At 60.5% G+C, this 20,725-nt stretch overlaps 1 protein-coding gene across 1 annotated transcript; it reads left to right on the top strand.

Annotated features, from left to right (window-relative positions):
* The first annotated feature begins 3,070 nt into the window (after positions 1-3,070).
* Positions 3,071-18,115, top strand: IL2RB (interleukin 2 receptor subunit beta). The gene is made up of 10 exons (XM_030320549.1): positions 3,071-3,190; positions 6,063-6,183; positions 6,616-6,730; positions 7,454-7,532; positions 8,291-8,396; positions 9,263-9,411; positions 10,558-10,723; positions 10,926-11,046; positions 12,326-12,410; positions 15,034-18,115. The coding sequence occupies exons 2-10, from the start codon at positions 6,087-6,089 to the stop codon at positions 15,766-15,768; spliced, it is 1,653 nt and encodes a 550-aa protein (XP_030176409.1). The 5' UTR covers positions 3,071-3,190; positions 6,063-6,086; the 3' UTR covers positions 15,769-18,115.
* Positions 18,116-20,725: the final 2,610 nt, after the last annotated feature.

Below are 20,725 nucleotides of genomic sequence, written 5' to 3'. Positions count from 1 at the left end.
CCATGTCCCTCAACCCCTTCAAGGCCCAGGCAAGGCGGGACAGCCAGTCCCCCTGGAGGAGTCCTGGCGAGTGGAAGGCATGGTTTATGCAAGATGTGAGCTGCTTGGGGTGCTGGTGTTCGAGGGGCTGGTGAACCAGCCACTCACGGGAACACGGAAACGCGCGGGTATCGAATCTGGAGCCCGGGAGGCTGGCGAAGTGACGGCGGAGACTGGGGAGGGTGGCAGCTTACGTGGGGGGCGAGGAAGAGGAAGCCAGGAGCCCCCACATGTGCTTGGCCCGTGGCGCCTACAGAAGTGGGGTCCCCGGGCAGTGGCAGTTGAGCTGCTGGGGCTTTGCTATGAAAGCTGAGGGTGCAGGGGTGAGGGGCCGTTGTTTCGCAACGGGCACTGTGAGGACGCGTGGCGGGGGGGGGCGGTGGAGGCATGGAGGGCACAGGAGAGGCCGTCGTAGGAGTCAGGGTTTGATGCACTTGGCCGTTCCGGTGCTGGGAGGGGAGGAGGCTAAGTCCAACCCCCAGAATCCCTGAGATAAAGGTCTGGGCAGGTCTCAGTGAGCTCGGTCAGGCCTCTGGCATTGGAGAAGCTTCTGGATTCCTCTTCGGGTTACCTCAGAGAATCTGATGTCCTCCATCAGACGCACCTGGTTCTAATCCTGGCTCTGCCACGTTTTGTCAGATGACCCCTGGGCCTCGATTTCCTGGCCTGAAAATGGGAAAGGGGCTGGCGCTGTAGAGAGCGGGGCGGGCAGGGGTCTGGGCCGGAGGAAAGTTCAGAGACGATGGCCAGGCTTCTCCCGCGGGGCTTTGAGGCCGAGATGCAGAGTCTGAATTGTATTATGAACGCACTGGAAACTACTGGAAGGTTTCAGCGGGGTTGCTGCAGTGAAATGGGCTGATCTGGCTCAGGGGAAGCTTGCTCCTGGCTGCTGAGTGGAGAACGGACGGGCAGGGTCAGGAGTGGAAACAGGGACGCCCGTAAGGGGGCTTCTGCGGGCCTGGCTCAGGGGCGGGTGATGGCAGGTGGGACCTGGCCCGGGGGCCGGACGGAGCAACCCGTTCTCCACCTGTTCTGTGCACCCCCTGGGCCCCCAGCCTGGCCTGCGCCCTCGCCCCCCTAGCCGGCTTCAACATCCAGCTCAGGCACCCGCGGCCCCTTCTGTATCAGCCGGGGCAAAGCCCCCCGACTGCTGGTGGACGATGTGGAGGGTCGAAGCTCTCCGGGCTCCCGAGCCACCCCTGCCTCTCCACCTCAGGGGTCCTGGCCGGAGCCCCTTGGCCAAGGCAGGACCCTCCTCACTATGCTATTCAAGCCGCCTCGGCGGGCGGAGGCCACGCGGTGCTGCACCCGCCCCCCAACTCCCAGGGCCCCGGCTGGTTAGAGCCACCCCCCTCCCTCCCCTGGACCCACGCCAGCCTGGGGCCTGCTGCCGGTCCCTGCCCTTGCTGCGGGGACATCTCGGTGCTCAGCCAATGTTTGCTGAACTTGAATGAGAGAAGGGAAGAAGGAAAGGGGGTTGGGGGAGGTGAGGAGTCTCAGGCAGGCCACGCAGGGCAGGCCAATGCCGTCCCCGTGGACGAAAGTGCCGACTCCTTATTACAAGATGCGTTTGTGATTTCTGGCTTCGCCCGGGGATGTCTTTTCTCTTTATACGTGTTTTTATTTTGATTTTATTTAAAAAAAAAAAAAATGTGTCTTTATTTACTCGCGGGGGGAGGGGGCAGAGGGAGGAGAGAGCGAATCCCAAGCAGGCTCCGCACTGGTCCGAGCAGACTCAGCACAGAGCCCGACACGGGGCTCGATCCCGCGAACTGTGAGATCCCGACCTGAGCCGAAATCAAGAGTCAGAAGCTTCACCGACTGAGCCACCGAGGCACCGCTCTTTTCATATGTTTTTTTAAAAAAGTTTTAACCGAGTTCATTTATTTTGGGGCAGGACGTACGTGCCGGTGGTACATGTGGGGTCTACAGTGAAAAAACATTCTCCCTGCCCCTTCCTGACCTGGCTTTCCTTCCCGGGAGGACCAACGTTCCTGGTTTCTTGAGAAGCTCCCAGAAATATTCTGGGCTCCAGACATCTTGGCCATCTTCTCCTCTTTGTGGGGGGTGGTTCACTACCCGCTCCTGCAGCCAGAAAGCTTTGCTCGAGGGGAGGGGAGAGGAGGGAATATTGTGAGTTCATTAAACGTGGGTGGACGGTGAGTGCTTCGGGCCTGTATATCCTGCAGGAATATCCTGCTTCTTCTGGAGGCTGGATGGAACCTCACAGGTCCCCGGGCCTGGGACACTGCACGTGAATAGATGTGCGCCTTTCTAAAGAGGGGCCCTGTGGCTTCTCATCATTTGGGAAAAAAAAAAAAAAAAAAGCCCTGAGCTGATCCAAAGAGCGGGGGAGGGGGGGGGGGGGAGGAGTAGGAAGCATGACCTGAGCAGGAAGGGAAGGTTCTAGAATGTCCAATAAGTGGCCCTCAAATTGCTTGCAAAGCCCTGGAAAATAGTTCCCTCTGGATGCTAAACTAAGGAAGGGGCTCTCTGGAAACCTGGGCGAAAAGGGAGGTCTCGGAGAGGTGGGTGGGATAAGAGGAGAAGCACCGGGAATACCGAAAAGGACACCTGTGTGTGTGTAAGGCCTGAGTGTGTGTGTGTGTGTGTGTGTGTGTGTGTGTGTGAGTGTGTGTGTGGCTGGGTGAAGGTGTCAGAGGTTTGCAGTGACCTGTGTGAGATGGGGTGGGGTGGGTGTAGGAGGGTGAGGGAGGGCTGCACCCCCTGGGGCTCCTGTGTGCACCAAGGCGCCTTGGCGAGGGCGATTGTGTGTGTGTGTGTGTGTGTGTGTGTCTGTCTGTCTGTCTGTTGCCAAGACACCCACGGTGCCCCCCCCCACCCCGCAGCGGGGGAGGGAGATCTTTATCTGGCCTCTAGGTGCTTTAGGAGTTTCAGAGTTTCTCACCAGCCTGATATCTCCCTGCCCCCCCCAACCCCCACCCCCTGTCCCCACCCCAGGCCTTGCCCCCTCCATCCTCTCTGCACAGGAAGTGGGCTGGCCCTGGGGTTTTACTTCGCTGGCCTCATCAGCCAGCTGCTACCTGGGCGGCTGGGAGTCTGAGTCGGAGCAGGGCCCTGGGGAGATGGCTGTGGACCCAGCAGCAGAGAGATCCCGAGAGAGTGCGCCGCAACCCCATGTCTCAGCCAGGTGACTTTGCCCTCACCCCTGCCCCCCTTCGGTCCCCGGGCACCCAGGGGCTCCCTCCCGGCCCTGCCGCCAGCCCCGGCTGGAAGTGAAGGTCATGGGACAGCTTTCAGCTCTCACCTAGATGCCCCAGGACGTCATCTGCCCGGACTTCCTTCTCCCAGCCCTCCCGGCCACCCCTCCCACCCCCAGCCTTATCTTGAAATCCCTCAGGAATGAGGCAGGTCCTGAGCTCATGGCTTTTGGCTTGAGGGGAAAAAAAATGCTGGTCCCTAGTGCTGGGACCTACCTCTCCTGCCCGGCCCATCCCTGGGGATGCTGGGGCTGCTCTGGGGCAAGGGGCCTTCCAACCCAGAGGGGTGAAGGAAGAGGTGGGAGGACTGGGAGAGGGGAGGCCTGCTGAGCCCCAGACAGAGGACAGCGGGATGTGGGGTGGGGGGGACAGGCGAGCCCCCTCCTCACAGCTATGGAAAGGCGCCCCCCGGGTGAAGTGCTCCCGAGGAGGCTGAGGGCCAGGAGAGGAGAGAGGGGGGCCTCTCCGAGACCTGGCCCTGAAGCGGGGTGGCCAGGGAAGCCCTGGGCGGGAGGCCAGACCTGCAGGTTTGAGTCCGGATCTGTCCCGCCCTTGGCCATGTGAGGGGGCAGCTCAGTAGTGTCTCCGGGCACCTTTGGAGGGCCGGCACCTCTCTCCTGCCCTGGGGAACGAGGCCTCCTGCCCTGAACTGTATTCGGAGCACCTCGGGGGTGGGGGAGCTGAGGGGCAGAGCCAGCTCTGAGGGTCCCCTTCCTAGCCCCACATCCAGGGTCTAGAGCCCCAGGGGTTAAACAGCAAGAGGCAAGCCCCCTCCCCTCCCCCACCGCTCCCCCCTCCGGGTGTGTGTGTGTGTGTGTGTGGCCAGGAGGACAAGGGAAGACAGAGCCTGTCAAGGTCAGTGGTCTGGCTACTGAGCTCCTTTCTCACATCCTCCCCCTCCCCCAAGCACCCCAAGTCCCGCAGCGTCAGCCCTGCGGGAACTCAGGCGGTAATGACCCATTCAACCCCTAGCTTCCCCCACCCCCACCCCCACCCCCTCCACTCCGGCCTTGGCCTCCTCATCTGAGAAAAGGAGTCATAATGGTACCTTCTCCCGGGGTTACTGTAAGGGCTAAATGAAGTGTCATCTGCTGAGTGCTGAGGACCGGGGCACAGAGTGAGGGCCGAGTATTAGTCACCATCGCCATCATCATCCCTGTCACCATCATGACTGTCATCACCATCATTGTCACCGTCATTATCATCTCCTCGCCTGAAATCAGAGGACTGGCTTTGAGTCCAGCCCCTTGGGCAGTGCGGAGCTCAGTCTTGGCATCCATCAAAGGGGCGGGTGACGACAGCCACCTTCCCGGGCTGTGGTGGGGACCTATGAGTCAGTGTGGGTGTGGACAGCTTTGCAGTTGGGAAGGGCATGGTGCGTGGGTGTGCGTGGGAACCTAGGGCTAAGGGCGCTTGGGGCTCAGAGGTCCTACTTGCTTGCTCTCCCTGAGGCTGGCCCGTGACCTTGAGCAGGTTCCTTAACCTCCCTGAGGCTCCTTTGAGTGGGCTAGGAGCCCTCCCAGCCCCAAGCCCCTCTGGTGCCCCCCACGCATCCCCCACCCGTGTGCTTTGCAACCTTGGAGAGTACACGCGCCCTTTCTGATGGGAGCGGTGGGGAGCTCATTCTAGATAATGCTTCTGCTCCTGCCGGCTCACCCCTGCTGGGGCTGTGGTTTGGCCTTGACCTTCCTGTGATCTTGTATGCCTTTGCCCTGACCCTCCTCCCCTCACCCCGGGGCTCTGTGCCAGGTCCTGTCTTGGGCATGGGGTTGCCTTGCTGGCTGGCGCTGGCCGAGGGTGGCACCCTCCAGGGGACCGACGGGGCCTGTGCCCAAAGGCCACGATCGAGCGACTAGGGGGCACAGCAGGGCTTGCTGGACCCCCTTAGGGTCCCAACCCTGTGCCCTGTGCTGTCGGGGGTTCCCAAGGAAAGAAGTAACCAGCCCCCACCCCCACTCCAGCTGGGAAGCCCACCCCACTAAGGGCACGGTGGGCCAAGCAAGGAGGAGCCCGTGGGCACGTCTCTGGGCTCCTTTTTGAACCCAGGCCGGAGACCTGACTGTGGGCCTGGGCCCCTGCCGGACCCGGACTCCAGGGCAGGGAGGCTGTCGGCCTTACCTCTGGGACCAGTGCCCCGGACAGGGTCTGGGCAGGGACAGAGGATGTGAGAGAACAGGCCTTGGGGGTGAACGTGGCCGTGACATCCCAGTTCTGCCCCCTTCTGCGCGTGTGACCTTGGCGGGTTGAGGACCCGGAGCCTTAGTTTCCTCATCTGTGGGAGGGGCTAAGACAAGCACCCACCCCCCAAGCTGCTGGGCAGATGCTTCACCTCTCTGTGCCTCAGTTTCCTCACCTGAAAATGGAGATAATAAGGGTATCATCTGGTAGATGGCCTTATCGCTTCATTTAAAGAGTTGAAAACAGCCCGGCCTACAGGAGCCTCCCGATGAATAGGTTTTGGTGTGATTAAGGGGCAGTGGGGCACGGCGGGGGGGCGGGGGGGGGGCTCTAATCCCAGCTCTGTGCTGGCCTCGCTGTGTGGACTGGAGCAAGTCTTCCCTTTTTTTTTTGAGTCTCAGTTCCTCCAGCTTTTGAACAAGGGGTTGGGTTCGCTCAGAGGGCCCTTTCAGCTCTGACAACGTGTGGGGCTCTGAATCCCGGAAGGAAGGGAGTGTGTGGGCGGGGCCGAGGTACCAGCAGGTGCAAAGGCCCTGAGGCCGGACGGTGCTGGCTCGGTAGGGTCCAGCCCGCCGCCCGGAGTGGCGGGTGTTCACTTGTGCCTTCTCTTCTTCCTCCCTCCAGGGCTCCCTTCCCTAGCTCCCACGCATGGATGTGATGGCGGCTCCTGGTCTGCCCTGGTGTCTGTCCCTCCTTGTCCTCTTCCTGCCCCTGGCCATCCCTCGGGCATCCACAGCGGTGAACGGTGAGGACCCTGGCATCCGGATAGCCGTGCTTTTCTTGGGAAGGTGGCCAACAGCCATCTAGAAGCCCTTTCAGGACCCCCGCTTCTCGGCAGGGGCAGGAGGCCGGGAGGGAGGGAGGCGAGGGCGATGGGACCAGAGATCAGGCGTCCACCTTCTCCCTCGGTCCTTCTGTCCTGCTGTATCCACACGTCCCTCCACGCCAAAGGAAGACACTGGCTTTTCGTCCCTGCTCTGCCTCGGCCTGCCTCTGGGACCTTGCAGGCTCTGGGGCTCAGTTTTGTCCTCTCTGAAATGGATCCGCCCAGATCTTTTCTGCCCAGCAGGGTCGCCTACCTCCCCATCTGGTGGGCACAGGGTGCAGGGCGCAGGGTGGTAGGCCGGCCCCGGAGGGCACCCTGCAGCCGGCCACTCACGCCTCTTTTTGTCGGCAGACCCCTCCAAGCTCGCGTGCTTCTACAACTCAAAAGCCAACATCTCCTGTGTCTGGAGCTGGGATGGGGACCTACAGGCCACATCCTGTAGGATCCACGCTAAGCCGGATCAACGGTGAGTGTCCCGCGAAACCACAGCATCTCGAGACGGGGGCGGGGGGCGGGGCAGGGTGGGTCTTCTAATCATTGCCATTTAGACACTTGGAATGCCTTCCTTGTAGACGCCAAGATGTTACGCTTTGAGCATTTGGACTGATGGGACCCCCAGACCCCTGGCAGCATGTCAGGCTGGAAAAGCTAGGAGGCAGATGTTTAGACGCCTGAGACCAGGGCGGGCGTGAGGAACAGGGGTCCAGGCTGCAGTGCAGGGGCCAGGGATGGGCTGGACAACGTAGTCTGGGGACACAGAGCTGTAAGACCTGTTATGCCAAGGTTACCCTGGACTTGAGAAGCCAAGGGGGAGAAGGAAGGGGGCTCCCCAGGAGGAGTCAGCGGGGGGTTTCTGTGACCCAAACGTTCTGGGTGGCTGTGGCAAAGGTGACTCTGAGTGGATGGTGATTCTACGGGGTTCCAAAGGCTCCATCAAGCCCCACAGGAAGATTCTGGAGGGCTTTCGGCGTGGAGGCCACCTGCCCTAGAAGGTCGCTGTGGCTACTGCGGGGCCGGGCTGGGGAGGGGTGGGGAAGGTGTCTACGACGGGAGGCGGAACAGAATTCTGCCTCTGCAGAGGTTGGCACAGAGCCCCGCGCCGACCGGCCCTGCTGGATGGGGGACCGTCCCCAGGGCCGGCTCTGGGGGGCCCTCCTTCTGTCCTAAGGAGGTTCTTTTCCCTTGGAAGGTCTTGGAACAAATCCTGTGAGCTGCTTCCGATGGGATCGGCCTCCTGGGCCTGTTACCTGATCCTTGGATCCCCAGATGTGAGTAGTGGGAGCCGAGAAGAGAGCCCGTGGGGAGGGCAGGGGCCCTCCCCGTTTTCCAAGCACCAGCAGGTTATGTCCATTCTTAAGGGGCAGGAGAACGTGGAGATGGGCTCGCACAGCGCACAGGCTCTGGGTGCAGAGGCGTGGGTTTGAATCCGGACGCCCCTGCTGACCAGATGCATGACTTTGGGTTTCTCACCTGCAGCAAGAATCCACCGGAGGAGTGGCCAAGGCCCCCGAGCATTTGCCTGCCCGCAGGGGATACTCACTACCTGGCCATTTCCTTCCCCAAAAGTCAGGGTGTGGGGGTGGGGAGAAATGGAGGAAGGGAGGCTTTCATACTCAAAGCTATTGTTCCAGATCTACGTTTCCGGGGGCGGTGGTGGGGGGGGGGGGTTGGTTAACCTGCTTGCACACCTCTTGTGATGGGGAACTCCCTCCCCCACCCCGAGGCAGCCCACCCCCCTTTAGAGCATGGATCAAATTCATGCCTGTTTTCTGTAAATTAAGATTCACTGGCACAGAGCCACGCCCGTTCTCCTGCGGGTTGTCTCTGGCTGCTTTCGCAGGACAGCGACAGAGCTGGGTAGTCGTGACCGAGACCGCTTGACCTGCAAAGCTAGAAAGAGTTCCTATCTGCACCTTTGCGGAGAAAGTTGGCCGACCCCCTGCTTTAGCTGGGGGGGCTCGCGGAGGGGCTCCACTTTTACTGGGGTCTCGATCTTCCCCCTCCTGTATCCCCCCCCCCCTTGCAGACTCAGAGTCTGACTTCGGCTGACACCGTGGACATGAGGGTGATGTGCCACGAAGGGGAGAGGTGGAGGGTGCTGATGACCCAGAAATTCAAGCCCTTTGAGAACCGTGAGCGAAGAATCTGGAAGCAGGGGGGAGCGGGGGGGCGGGTACTGGGGCGGACTGGGAACCCCCTTCCCTGTCTTTCCCTTGGGGGATCCTGCCTGTCCCAGTCCCTCTCCACACCCGCGTGCGAGCTGTCACTGCCTGCCGCCCTCGGGATGCAGTCCCGATTCCTTACCCGGCTATTCGAGGCTCAGGGTCTGGCCCTGGCTTCCCAATCTAGGACTCCTCCTCTTGTGGCTTGTGTTCCTGCCACGACCAAAGTCCAGCTCTCCGAATTCAGCGTGCCCCTCCGTGCCTCTGAGCCCTTGCACGTGCGGGTGCCACAGCCCGCAAGGCTCTTCCTACCAGGAAAGTTCCCACCCACCCTTCAGGGCTCAGGGGAGAGTCACCTCCTCCAGGAGGCCTTCCCAGACTCTCCCAGCCCTTTGTGCCTCCTCCTTCAGGGTGTTTAGGTCCTGGGTCCTCACTGCCTGATCAGGGGACTGTTCCCCTCACTGGGCTGTGAGCTCCTGAGGGCGGAGTGTTTGTGATCCCTCTGTCTCCACTCCAAATACTCAGCACCAGGCCTCATCTGGGCAGTGCTCCGGGAAGGTTTGTTGAATGACTGGGTGTCCAACTCCAGCCGCAGACCACGGAGGGGCCATCTCTAAGGAAGAGAGGGCGAGAGCTAGGCAGCTCTCTCTCTCTCTTTTTTAATGTTTATTTTTGAGACAGAGAGAGAGAGCGTGCATGAGTGGGGGGGCGGGTAGAGGGAGAGGGCGACCACGGAATCCCAGCACGTCTTGGTTTTATCACCTCAGCATCGTGTCCCGGTGTCCCCCAAGCTCACTCTCCCTTCCTGTCTCCCTCTGTCCCTCTCTTGCTTCCAGTTCGCCTGATGGCCCCCGACTCCCTCCAAGTCACCCACGTCGGGACCCACAGATGCAACATAACCTGGAAAGTCCGCCAGTCCTCCCACTACATTGAAAGATACCTGGAGTTTGAGGCCCGGAAAAGGTCCCCAGGCCACAGCTGGGAGGTGAGTGCCCTGCCCTGGATCCTCCTTCCTGCCCCGGTCACCCTATCCATCCTTCATCTCAGCCAAGCCACGGCGGCCCCGAGGCTATTGCCAGCTCCGATCCCCCCCGCCTCCATGTGCCCCCTGACAACCCAGAGCTTCCAGCTGGTGGCAGATGCCGGGCTGGCACCAGGACAAGGTCTTACCTAGCCAAGAGGCCGGTGACTGTCCTCTCGGGGAGATTTCAGAGACCCCGGGAAGCGTGGTCAGCATCCACTGGGGTCGGTCGCCTACCCATTCACTTACCCGCTCCCTCATTTGCTCGCTCACTCAGCAAACACGGAGTACCTACTATGTGCTCCCGGCGGGGGGGGGGGGGGGCAAAGAGGGTGGAGGACGAAACTGACCAGATCACCCCCGCCTGGGGTCAGGAAACTCACATGGAGGGCGGGGAGACTGTCTGCAAACAGGCCCCTGGAGACTATGAGATATTGATCAGTGCTACCCAGGAAATTAAATGGGATGACATCATTTGAGCGGGCCTAGAGCAGGCCCTCGGGTCAGGTGGCCACAGAAGGCTGCTTGTGGGATCCGAGGGCCAAGGAGGAGCAGACCCTGCAAAGGTTTGGGGAGGGCTTTCCAAGCAGAGGAAAGAGACACCGCAAAGACAAGACCCTGTGTGTCTGAGGGCTGGCGGAGGGCGGGGGGTGGGGTGGGGGCGGGGGAGAGCGGGGAGGAGCAAAGAGGGATCCAGAGGTGGGCGGGGTCCCTGGGAAAATCCTCTTTCTGGGCGCGTGGAAAATAGACTGCAGCAGAGTTTGGGTGGGAGCAGGGAGACCAGCCCCGGCCTGAGATGGGGGAAGGAGAGGAGAGAAGGGGAAGGGTCCGGAATAGGTTCCGCAGGGGGAACCAGCTGATGGGCGGCAGGCTTTGTGTGTGGAGGCTGAGTGAGAGGGAGGGGTTCGGGATGAGCTTGGGGTTGGGGCCTCAGCACTGGGGAGTCAGGGAGCCTTCTGGTAGGACTGGGTGAGGGGGCATGGAGGCTGGAGGCGAGGAAGGAAGGAGCTCCTTGCTCAGCCTCCCAGGCAGCCCTGCCATGGGAGGTGAGGAGGGCTGTGGGGACCCCTCTGCTCTGACAGCCCCCACCCCTGCCTGTCTCTGCCCCAGGAGGCCTCCCTGCTGACCCTCGCGCAGAACCAGCAATGGATTTGCCTGGAGACCCTCACTCCAGACACCCAGTATGAACTTCAAGTGCGGGTCAGGCCCCAGCTGGGCAAAAACGAGGCTTGGAGCCCCTGGAGCCAGCCCCTGGCCTTCAGGACGAGGCCCGCAGGTACCAGTGGGCAGAAGGGGTGGGACAGAGCTCAGGCAGGAGAGGGGCTGGCTGGGGTGTGATCCGAGGGCAGCTGGCGGGGGAGGCCTGGGGACGGGGGTCCAGGGCTTGGCCCCAGCAGCGGCGGGGGGGATGCTGGAGGGACCTGGGCGATGGGGGCCCTTCTCTAACCCCTCTCCCTGCTTCTCCCACCCCCGGGCAGCCCCAGGGAAGGAGGCTGTGCCCTTTTCTTGGGTGGGCCACATCATCATAGGCATCAGCAGCGCCTTTGGCTTCATCATCTCGGCCTACTTGCTGGCCAACTGCCGGTACATCGGGCCATGGTAAGCGCCCTCCCTTCCTGCTCCTTCGTGCTCTCCTCTGACACACGCACCGACACGCTGGTGCTCCCTCTGCCCTCCCAAGAGTCCCCCCTGCCTAACACCTGGCTTTGCCCTGCCACCCACCCCCAAAGATGGAACCGGCCTCAGGGGACCCGAGGAAGGAGAGCCCCATGGCAACCCTGCCCCGAGCGTTACTCTCAGGAGCTGAGTGTGTGTGTGTGTGTGTGCACATGCCGGCTGTCTGCGCGTGTGTCCTCACGGGTCTCTCTAGGTCCGGGCACGCGTTGGTGTATTTCTTTATTTCTTGAGCCCCCCAGCTCAGTGCCAGGCCTGGGGCGGAGTGCTGGGAATGCAGGGGCAGGCCACACGCATGCAATCTGGAGCCCACAGACCCATGGGAGAAGGCAGACGTTTACTAATTACACACAAGTACAATGACACGCCACGAGGAGGATGGCAAAGGAAGATGTTCGATGTATTGGAAACAGACATCAGGGAGAGGAACCTTGGCTGAGGGGTGGCTGGCAGAAGCTTCTCCAAGGAAGTGATGGGTCCCTTGAAATCTGAAGGAGGAGCTAAGCAGGCAGGGTGGAGGGGGTTGGGGAGCGCATCCCAAACAGAAGAAACCGGGTGCGCAGAGACCCTACGTGAAGGGGGTGGAGGAGAGGGCTGACCCGACATCTGTCGGGCAGACGGGCTTTCTGGGGCCTTGGGGCTCTGACTACATTTTGAAGCAGGTGCCTACAGATACTGGGGCATTCTGCTTGGCAGGCCGAGCACGGGCTGGAAGTCGGCCCCCACTCACTACCCTCCTAGAACCGGGTGCCCTTGGGCAGTGCACAACCTGAACCACCATCCATGACAGCCTGGACTAGGAGACCCACGATCTGGCCTCTCTCCTGCCTCCTTCCTCCTGGTTCACTCTACTCCAGACGCCTGGCTGTGTGTGGTCCCTGACCAGTCTGGCTCACGTGCCCCCCACTCCCCACACCCCCACCAGCCCTACATTTTCTCTTTCACAGTCCGCTGCTTTCTGTTTGCATAGAATGCATGACAATGTCGCACACTTGGTTCGTGTCTGTCTCTTCTTAAGATCGGGGGCCTTCTCTGTTTGCCATTCTTGTGTCCCCTCCCTTACTGGGCATTCCCTTGATACTGATCAAATGAATGAATGTGGAGGGGTTCGGTACCCTACCTTCAGGGCCGTGGGGGGCTGGCCGGACACCATGGCCCCCTTCCCTTCTCATCCACCTTCCCTCCCTCCCTCTCTCCTGTTCAGGCTGAAGAAGGTTCTGAAATGTCACATCCCAGATCCCTCAGAATTTTTCTCGCAGCTGAAGTCAGTGCATGGAGGAGACTTCCAGGTAGGACTCTGGAGGTGGAGGCCAGAAGCAGGCACGGCCGGCTTGGGCTGGCCAGAGAGCGGGCAGAGGTGTGAGTGGGTTTGCGCTTTGCGAAAGGAGACAAAATAAGGAAGGGAATAGCCTCCGGGGTGGCGGTGGGCCCCTTTCCCCAGCTCTGGCACCAGCCTTCTCAGGCTGAATGGCACCTCCCGTCTGAGCCAGACTTACTGGGTTCTAATCCCGGCTCCGCCCCTTGTTGGCTGTGTGATGTTTGGTAAGTTAGAGAACTTCTCTGTGCTCCGTTTCCTCGCCTGTAAAAAGGGGAGGGAAATAGTGTTACCAGGCGTATGGACCCACTGCCTGGGACACAGTAAGTGCTCGAGGGGCCCTAGCGGGAGTTGCTGTCCCCAGTCTGTCCACCGAGCGGGGCTTGCCAGGTACCAATTCTCGCGACCCCATCACTTGCGCAGACCTTCTTCGTGGGCGCAGGGCTTCCACTGACCCTGCGCAAAGCCCCGAGCAGGCTCCCTGCCTCGTCCCCGGTGCTAACAAGTCCTCCAGCCACACCTCGTCACTTGAGACACAGATTCACGGTTAAAGCGTGGGCCCCCGAGAGTAGTAACACTCTGAACCCCATTTCAACCTCAGTCGCCTCCCCTCCCCGAGCCCACACTTGCTTCAGGAAGGAAGTGTCAAGGGAGGTGGGGGATGCGGTGGGCTGCTTCTGTCACCCTCCCCTCCCCAGGCTCTCTAGATTCGGTGGGGGGTGGGTGGGGGTGGGGGTGGAAGGAGATCCGGAGGAGCCCCGAGGGGCCGGGAAGCCACGCTGGGCCCGAGCTATCAAGAGCCGGAGTTCTCTGTTACCGGGGATCAGGGCCCCTTCTGGAATTCTTTGGAAAACTCCCAAGACTGGGGATCGCTAACCTACGGTTCTCCTGATGTGCAGGAATGCATCTCCTTAAAATTCTTCCTAAAGCCCTAAGGGTCGTGAGGTCCCTGTCAACAGAGGCATTCATACAAGCCTTGGCTGACTATCTAGGTTCTAAGGGACTAGGACCTTCCGGGTGGGAGTGAGCTCCTTCCCGGAGGGGTGCAAACCACCCCATCTTCCCATGAGGGCATCCCCAGGCCTAGATGCCTGCCCCCCGCCCTCGGGTGTGGGGGGGGGGGATCCCAAGGAGGCCCTGGGGAGGCACGATGTGCTCGGGGGTTGGGGCTGGCCAAGAGGGACCCCATCCTCTCCTCTGTGTCGGGGTGGGAGGCCCGCTCCTCTCTCTCTACCCCAGGACCTCCGGCGACAGGGCCACAAGGCCCGCTGCCCTGTCCACGGGATCTGGGAGTGTGCGTGCCAGTGTGTGAGTGTGCGAGAGGGGGAGAGAAGCTTCTCCTTGTGCCCTCCCCACCCCCCCCCCCCCCCCGCTTCAGGCCACTGTGGACGGAGGCCCTGGGCCCAGGAAGTGGCTGACCACACACACCTCCGAGGGGGGCCGGCCAGGCCCTGGCACACGGGTGCTGGTCACGGGACTGGCCTCTGCTTTTTCTGGATGCCCGGCTACCGGGCCCTAGCCTCCTCCACTGCCTCTTCTCGCGACAGACCCTGCCCAGCCTCCCCCCACCCCCCGCCCCGCCCTGCGCTCTTTCCCTCTACCCAGACCTGCTGGGCACAGGGGTGTCAGAGGAACCCATCCGGCCCGGGCCCTGTACTCAGGGGACCACAGTCTGGCTGCTGAGGGCTCCCAGGACAGAAGGCTTGTTGAGGTTCTCAAAAAACCCACTTGAAGCCCCCATCACGCCCGCCCGCCCGAGGGATCTGTTGTCCCTCACAGGTGGCCTGCATTTCACCCTGTGCTAGGAATTCCCACCTTCATTTTCTTCTTTGACAACTTCCTGCCACCCCCCCAACTCCCCCCACCCCCCCCACAAGGAAGTTGGGAAAGAGGTGGCTCACTGTTGTGGAATTGAGGCTCAGAGAGGTGCAGTGACCCGCCCCCGGGGTCGCACAGCTAGCGAGGGGGCCGGGGCCCGGACTGGAACGTGGTTCTCCCTGCTCTTGCCAGGGCCCTCCGGATCCCAGAGCCGAGTGGGAAGGGCTCAGGCAGGCACTTTCTTCTCTCCGTGGATGGAGGGCACGGGAGGTGGGGGCTCCACGGCGCTGGGAGGGAGAGGAGAATTGCGGGGCCATCAGGTCCCCGCCAGAGAGTTTTTTTTTTCCACGGCGCCCGGGGCCACTGGCTGTGTGATCGGCCCCGGGGCACGTCCCCTCTCCGTGCATCTGTGAAGTGAACGAGATGTGCTCCAGGGCCCTTTCCGCTTCCAACACGGGTTGGTTGATTCTCACACCGGTGCCAGCCCCCACCAGACACACGGAGGATTTTACCCTGTGCCCGGTGCCTAGATCAGCGCCAGGCTTCACAGCAGGTGCCCCAGGGACAGTCGCGCGCAGAGACAACGCATCCCCCGGGCGCCTACAGCAAGCACACTCCCCGGGCTGACCCAGAGCGTTCCCCAAGCCAGTGGGCGGGCGGGCAGTCAGGGAGGCCTTCCTGGAGGTGGCCGCCCTGCGTAGCCGGTAGTTAGAGGAGTTGTGGCTGAGAGTCTGGAGGAGGCGTCCCACTCACCTCCCCGCTGCTCTTTCTCCTGGCAGAAGTGGCTCTCCTCTCCCTTCCCCTCGTCGTCCTTCAGCCCCGACACACCGGCACCCGAGATCTCCCCGCTGGAGGTGCTGGACGGGGACGCCAAGGCCACACAGTTGCTCCTGCTACAGCAGGAGAAGGTGCCCTCCTCGTCCTCAGCCGAGACCAGCGGCCACTCGCTGACCAGCTGCTTCACCAATCAGGGCTATTTCTTCTTCCACCTCCCAGACGCTCTGGAGATCGAGGCCTGCCAGGTGTACTTCACCTATGACCCCTGCACGGAAGAGCCCGATGAGGCTGGGCCCGGGGCGCCTGCGGGGTCTCTCCTGCCACCCCTGCTGCCTCCGCCCGGGGAGGAAGACGCCTACTGCACCTTCCTCCTCGGCGGCCCGGGCCTCCCAAACACGGCCCCGGGGGGCACTGGAGCTCATGACAAGAAGCTGGCCCCCTCCCTGCAGGAGGGAGCTCCCAGAGACTGGGCCCCCCGGCCCCCGATGTCTCCCCCGCCAGGGGCACCTGAGCCGGTGGACATCCAGCCACCCCTGGAGGGCTCCGTGGAAGGAGCAAGAGAGGAGGGCCCGAGCCCGGGCCCTGGCCCTGGGGAGGGGGTCAGGGTCAGCTTCCCCTGGGCCAGCCCTCCTGGGCAAGGCCAGCTCAGAGCCCCTGCCTCCTGCCTGACCCTGAACACCGACGCCTACCTGTCCCTCCAGGAGCTGCAGGATCAGGACCCAGCTCGCTCGGGGTAGACGGCTGACCCGGCGGGTCACTGCCCACTGTGATGCCAGGCCTAGTTGAGGGCTCGCTGTCCTCAAGGCTTGTCCACTGCTGGGTCACCCGGTTTCTAGCCGTGCCCCGGACATCTCTGCCCAGAGGGCCCCCACCCAACCTAGCACACTTGGCCGTTCACTTCTAAAGACCTCAGTTGCTGCTTCCTGGTCCTATGGCCCAAGTGCAGAGTGGGGGGGTGGGGCCACCGTGACTCCCCCACTCCCTCATCAGTCACGGAGCCCCATGGCTTTTGTCCCTGAAGCATCCCTCCTCTTCAGCCCTGCAAGCACTCTTGGGGGAGCGTTCTCGGGGCTCTCCAGGGGTCTTCTCCGCAGGCTTCCTGCCCCATCTCCACCTCTCCCCCCCCTCCCCCGCAGGGCAATGAGAACAATGAGAACGCTCTTTCCAGAACGTAAATATGGTTAAGCTGCCTCCCCCGGTTAAATCCCTGCCATGCCTCCTCACTGCCCTCCGCTTCACTTCTTGGCCCGGCCCCTGCTTCTCCAGCATCGTGTTGGGACATTCCCTTCTGGAACCTTCCTACTGAGCCACCAGAAGCTCCCTCCTGCCCCCACACCTTGGCACATGCTTGGCACCCGGTGCCTTCAGTGCCTCCTTCATCTAGGGGACAAACCCCCCTTATCCCTCAAGTGTCAGGCCCGCTTCCCTTGGAAGGAAACACTGCTTCCATTCATGTGCCCAGGCTTCAAGATTCAGTGCTGGAGGGACAGTTCTCGGGGTCACGGGATGGCTAGACCCAGCGGCTCTGTCACTCCGCCCTTGGGATCTCTCATGACCTCAGCATGCTTCGCTGCTGTGTCCTTACCACAGTATGGACACAAATCCCCCGGGGGGTGGGGGGGGGGGGAGGAGGGGACACTGGTTGGATGTTTCCATGGAGGTTTCACAGACTCCTAAGGCATGCTGCTGGAAAGTGAACCTCCTGTCAGTGGCAGGTTCCGATGCTGTCCCAGGGAGCCCAGATCTGGGCCCCTGCCACTCCACCCTCTACTGGAGGGACCTCTTCCGTGGCTCCGGGGCTGGCACACCGCCTCCAGAAGCGCAACTCCGTTCACCGCACTTGACACGGGGTACCTGGCACCCCACCGTATCCCCCGGATGAGATAATGAACCGTCTGGAACCGTCTTGCTCGGACTCCCAGTGCCCGGCTGCCTTCACATAGGGGGCGTCATCCACCGCACAGAGCACCCCCGGCGCCTTGACCCGTGTGAGGTCAAGACTCAGAGAGGCAAAGCCCCATGCCCGCTAGGCTCCAGCACGCCCATTCCAGCAAGAGGCTCATCCCCTTTACAATGGCAATTCCCCCCCCCCCCCCCAACGCAAACACACAGACACACACAGAGCCGGCCCCTTCCTTCTTGGTGCTCCCCACCACCTCTCCATCTCTCTTCCCTTTTGTCTCTGGCATTGGCCACACCTGCGACGTCTGTCACAATCTTGCCCCCATACTACCAACCTCAGCCAAGAAAGGACTTCGTCCAAGCTCAGCGGGGGACCAGACAGGTCCTCTATTTATAGGCCCTGCTCCTCCCTGATTGGGCACTTGACACAAGCCCACCCATAGGCTGACAAGCAGCCTATGAGCTGGCTCAGAAAATAAGCTCTGCCCAATCAGAGAGGCGGGGCCCGAACCGGCCAATCAGGTTACTCTCCGTCTCGAGAGGTTGCACTCAGGGAGGGAGGCACCTGGGAGCACATCTTTGCGGAAAAGGCGCCCTCGGAGAAGGCAGCGGAGGACTTTCGTCCTGTATAGAGGACAGCGCCGGGCTCTGTTAACAGAGACTCTTGCTGCCAAGGAGGCTGCTGCCTGTTCACTCAAGATTCTTGTTTTCCTTAGAAAACAAGAATACACTCCCCTTTCCTGAGGTGGTCTGAGTCTTGGATCCTTCCCACGGAAGAGCTTCATTACCTGGCCAGCTCACGTCCCACCTCCTACCATGTGATGCCATGTGTTCTGGGCCACAGAGCTCCTCGGTCCTGATCTGAGCCTCAGACCCGAGCTCGTGCCCAGACCCTTGCGCTGTGTCCCGGGACCAACCGAGAGGCCGCTCTGCAAGCCAGGTTCCACTTTGAAGCGTTCTTGGGATGGTTACATTTCTCATTTGTAGTGTATGTATCAGTGACCTGCGTGTGCCATCTCTGTTACTGTGTACTTAATATTTTCCTGTAACTCCATTCACTATTTTGTTTACTTGTATTTAAAGACAAATCGTCCTGTTGCTTCCGTGAATGGTATTCTCTGTAAATAAAAGGGAACTCTAAGAAGTAAATACAATAAAACAAAATGTCTCCATCTGTTGCCAGCTGGAAATCCGCTTAGTTTAAAGAGGAGATTAGCGGGCCGCTTGGGTGGCTCAGTCAGTTGAGCGACGGACTTCACCTCAGGTCATGATCTCGCAGTTCACGAGTTCGAGCCCCCGAGTCCCGCATGGGGCTCTGTGCCGACAGCTCGGAGCCTGGACCCTGCTTCGGGCTCTGTGTTTCCGTGTCTCTCTCTCTCTCTCTCTCTCTCTCTCTCTCTCTCTGCCTCTCCCCCACTCACGCTCTATAAAAAATAAATTAAAAAAACAAAAACACTAAAAAACGTTTTTAAAGAGGAGATTGGCAAATGTTGGGAGGCTGTTGAAGACATGCCAGCACCAAACAGTGAGAAAGCAAAAAGATTATAAGAGGAATATCATTTTCACTAATAGGAGTCAGGTTTCTCTTATTCTGTGCCTAGGCACCTTCTGACACGGTCTCATGGGAAAATAAAAATAAAATATCATAAAAATAGGACTAATATGTACATTTAATGTAATATAAAGTAATATAATATAAACTGAATATAATAAATGTAAATAAAGATATATATATATATATATATATATATATATATATATAATTTTTCCCCCTTTCAGTGCCTTTGACTCTGAACAGTTGGACCAGATCACAGATGGCGATATCTGACGTTCACAAAGCTGCACCCATGGCAGACATTGCTAATCAATTGCACCCTCTCATACCAGACATCGCTAACCGATCACAGCTCTCCTTCCCGCGAAGTTTGGGTACGGCTTTAGACTCCACAGGCAGGTCCCAAATGATCATAGCTGGCACCTGGTGACCTATCTGGACCAGATAATCCCCCTGAGATTCCTTCCACAGTGGAAGGTCTTACCTTCCCAGGCCCGATTTTCCAGGCAGGGATGGGGGCTGGAAAGCGGAGAGGGGCCAATTAGCAGACATGCCCAGGGAACGTGCCCAGGGTCCCCACCGTGGTCTGATGAGAAGCTTGAGCTGGCGGTGAGCAGAAATGAGGGGCCACCTTACACCAGCTGGACTGATGGGGCCGAAGCCACCATGTGACATGTCCTGGGTGGGTCAGAGTCTGTGCCTCCGGGGACGGGGCAAGGAGGAAGCAGCTGGTAGGGGCAGGAAGGGCGAGGCAGAGACAGGCCTGCCTGGGTCAGATCGCAGGGAGAGGAGAGCGGCACCAGCTGGGAAGTAGGCGGCCGAGAGCCCCGGGAGACCTGTCAGGTGCGGAGTGGGAAGCAGGAGGCAGCTGGGCAGACTGGGGGATCAGAGAAAAGGAGGGAGAGGTGGGCAGGCCTTCCAGCCTCTCAGACCTCCAATTTCTCGAACTGTATTTGTTCCTCACCTCCCCAGTCCATCTGGTATCCCTGCTCTCTCCCCGCTCCCCAGATCCCACCCCAAGCAACTTCCAGCGTCCATGGTCACCGAGCAAATTACGGAGGAAACAGTCCATCCTGGGGTGAATACCTACCTCTGCCCTCTCAATTATTGGCATCCTGGATGACTTCAGAAAAGATTAAGAGGCACATTTATTTAGCCACTGCTTACCAAGCGTTGCCCTCATCGCCTGAAAAGACCCAGCAAAGCAGGTGTTTTGTCCCCCCTTTTGCAGATTAGGAAACTGAGGCTCAGGGAAGTTTAAAAGTTTAAAAGTTCCCGGCAACGGATTAAAAAGTGACAACAGCAGCCCCCTTTGCACGATTGTAATCGTAGTTGAGACCGTCCCCACCCTTGTGAGGCGGCAGCATCGCCTTGAGCTCGGGTCCCTGCTCAGCCTCCTCCTTGGTCCGCCTGTCCCCTGCCACCTGCTTCTCTTAATTCTTCCACGTCCATGGCCAACTGTATCCCAAACTAGCTGAAGGGTGGCTGAGCTTCTCTGGCTACAGCCCCGTGCAACAGGTCCCTCTCCCTCCCCAATTCAGGAGACTCGTCCAGAAGCTTCCCATGCAGCCCATTTCCAATAAGGGCTCAGGTTCCACAGAGGAGGGTGTGGCTGTCCCTCTACTCCTCTCTGTGTTCTCCACGGTCGCTCCCCCACCCAGGGCTGGGGACTCCGCAGAAGGACAGTAGCCAGCCTCCTCTCGGTGGCCCAGCGCGTGGCACGAGGCCAGGTGCACAGAGGAAGATGATGCGTCTCCCGCCAGCTCCTCCCTCCCTCTGCATCCTGGCTTCCTGGAATTGTAGACGGGGAACCTCTCCCCCCAACCTGTATCTCTCTCCCCACTCAGCACTTCTGGCCTTGCTTTCCCACAGCCCTTCGCCACCCACCCACCCACCCCGCCGGGCCCTGTGATGGGAGCCTCGAGTGTGTCATATCATGGTGGTGGAAAATGTCTCTGAACAAGCCAGCCAAGGGGATGTCCCGGCTGTCACAGCGGCCAGGCCCAGGCACCCGTGCTGAGCTAAGTTTAATCAACAACCCAACCGCTTACCCCCCAACCCCCAACAACAGTGGCCTTGAGATAGGAGAACGCAGGGGTGAGGGCCCAGGGTTCCGGCGCCGCCCCCCCCCCCGCCGCCCCACCCCCCCAGCCAAACTCACTGGGGGACGTGTGCCGTCCTCTCAGAACCTCTTGTCCTCCCCTGTGACGCGGAACTCAGAAACTCCGTCATTCCTG

This window comes from Lynx canadensis, chromosome B4, assembly GCF_007474595.2.
Source record: "Lynx canadensis isolate LIC74 chromosome B4, mLynCan4.pri.v2, whole genome shotgun sequence".
Taxonomy (NCBI): domain Eukaryota; kingdom Metazoa; phylum Chordata; class Mammalia; order Carnivora; family Felidae; genus Lynx; species Lynx canadensis.
The sequence above is the reverse complement of the archived record's forward strand: the minus strand, read 5'-3'. Positions and strand labels throughout refer to the sequence as shown.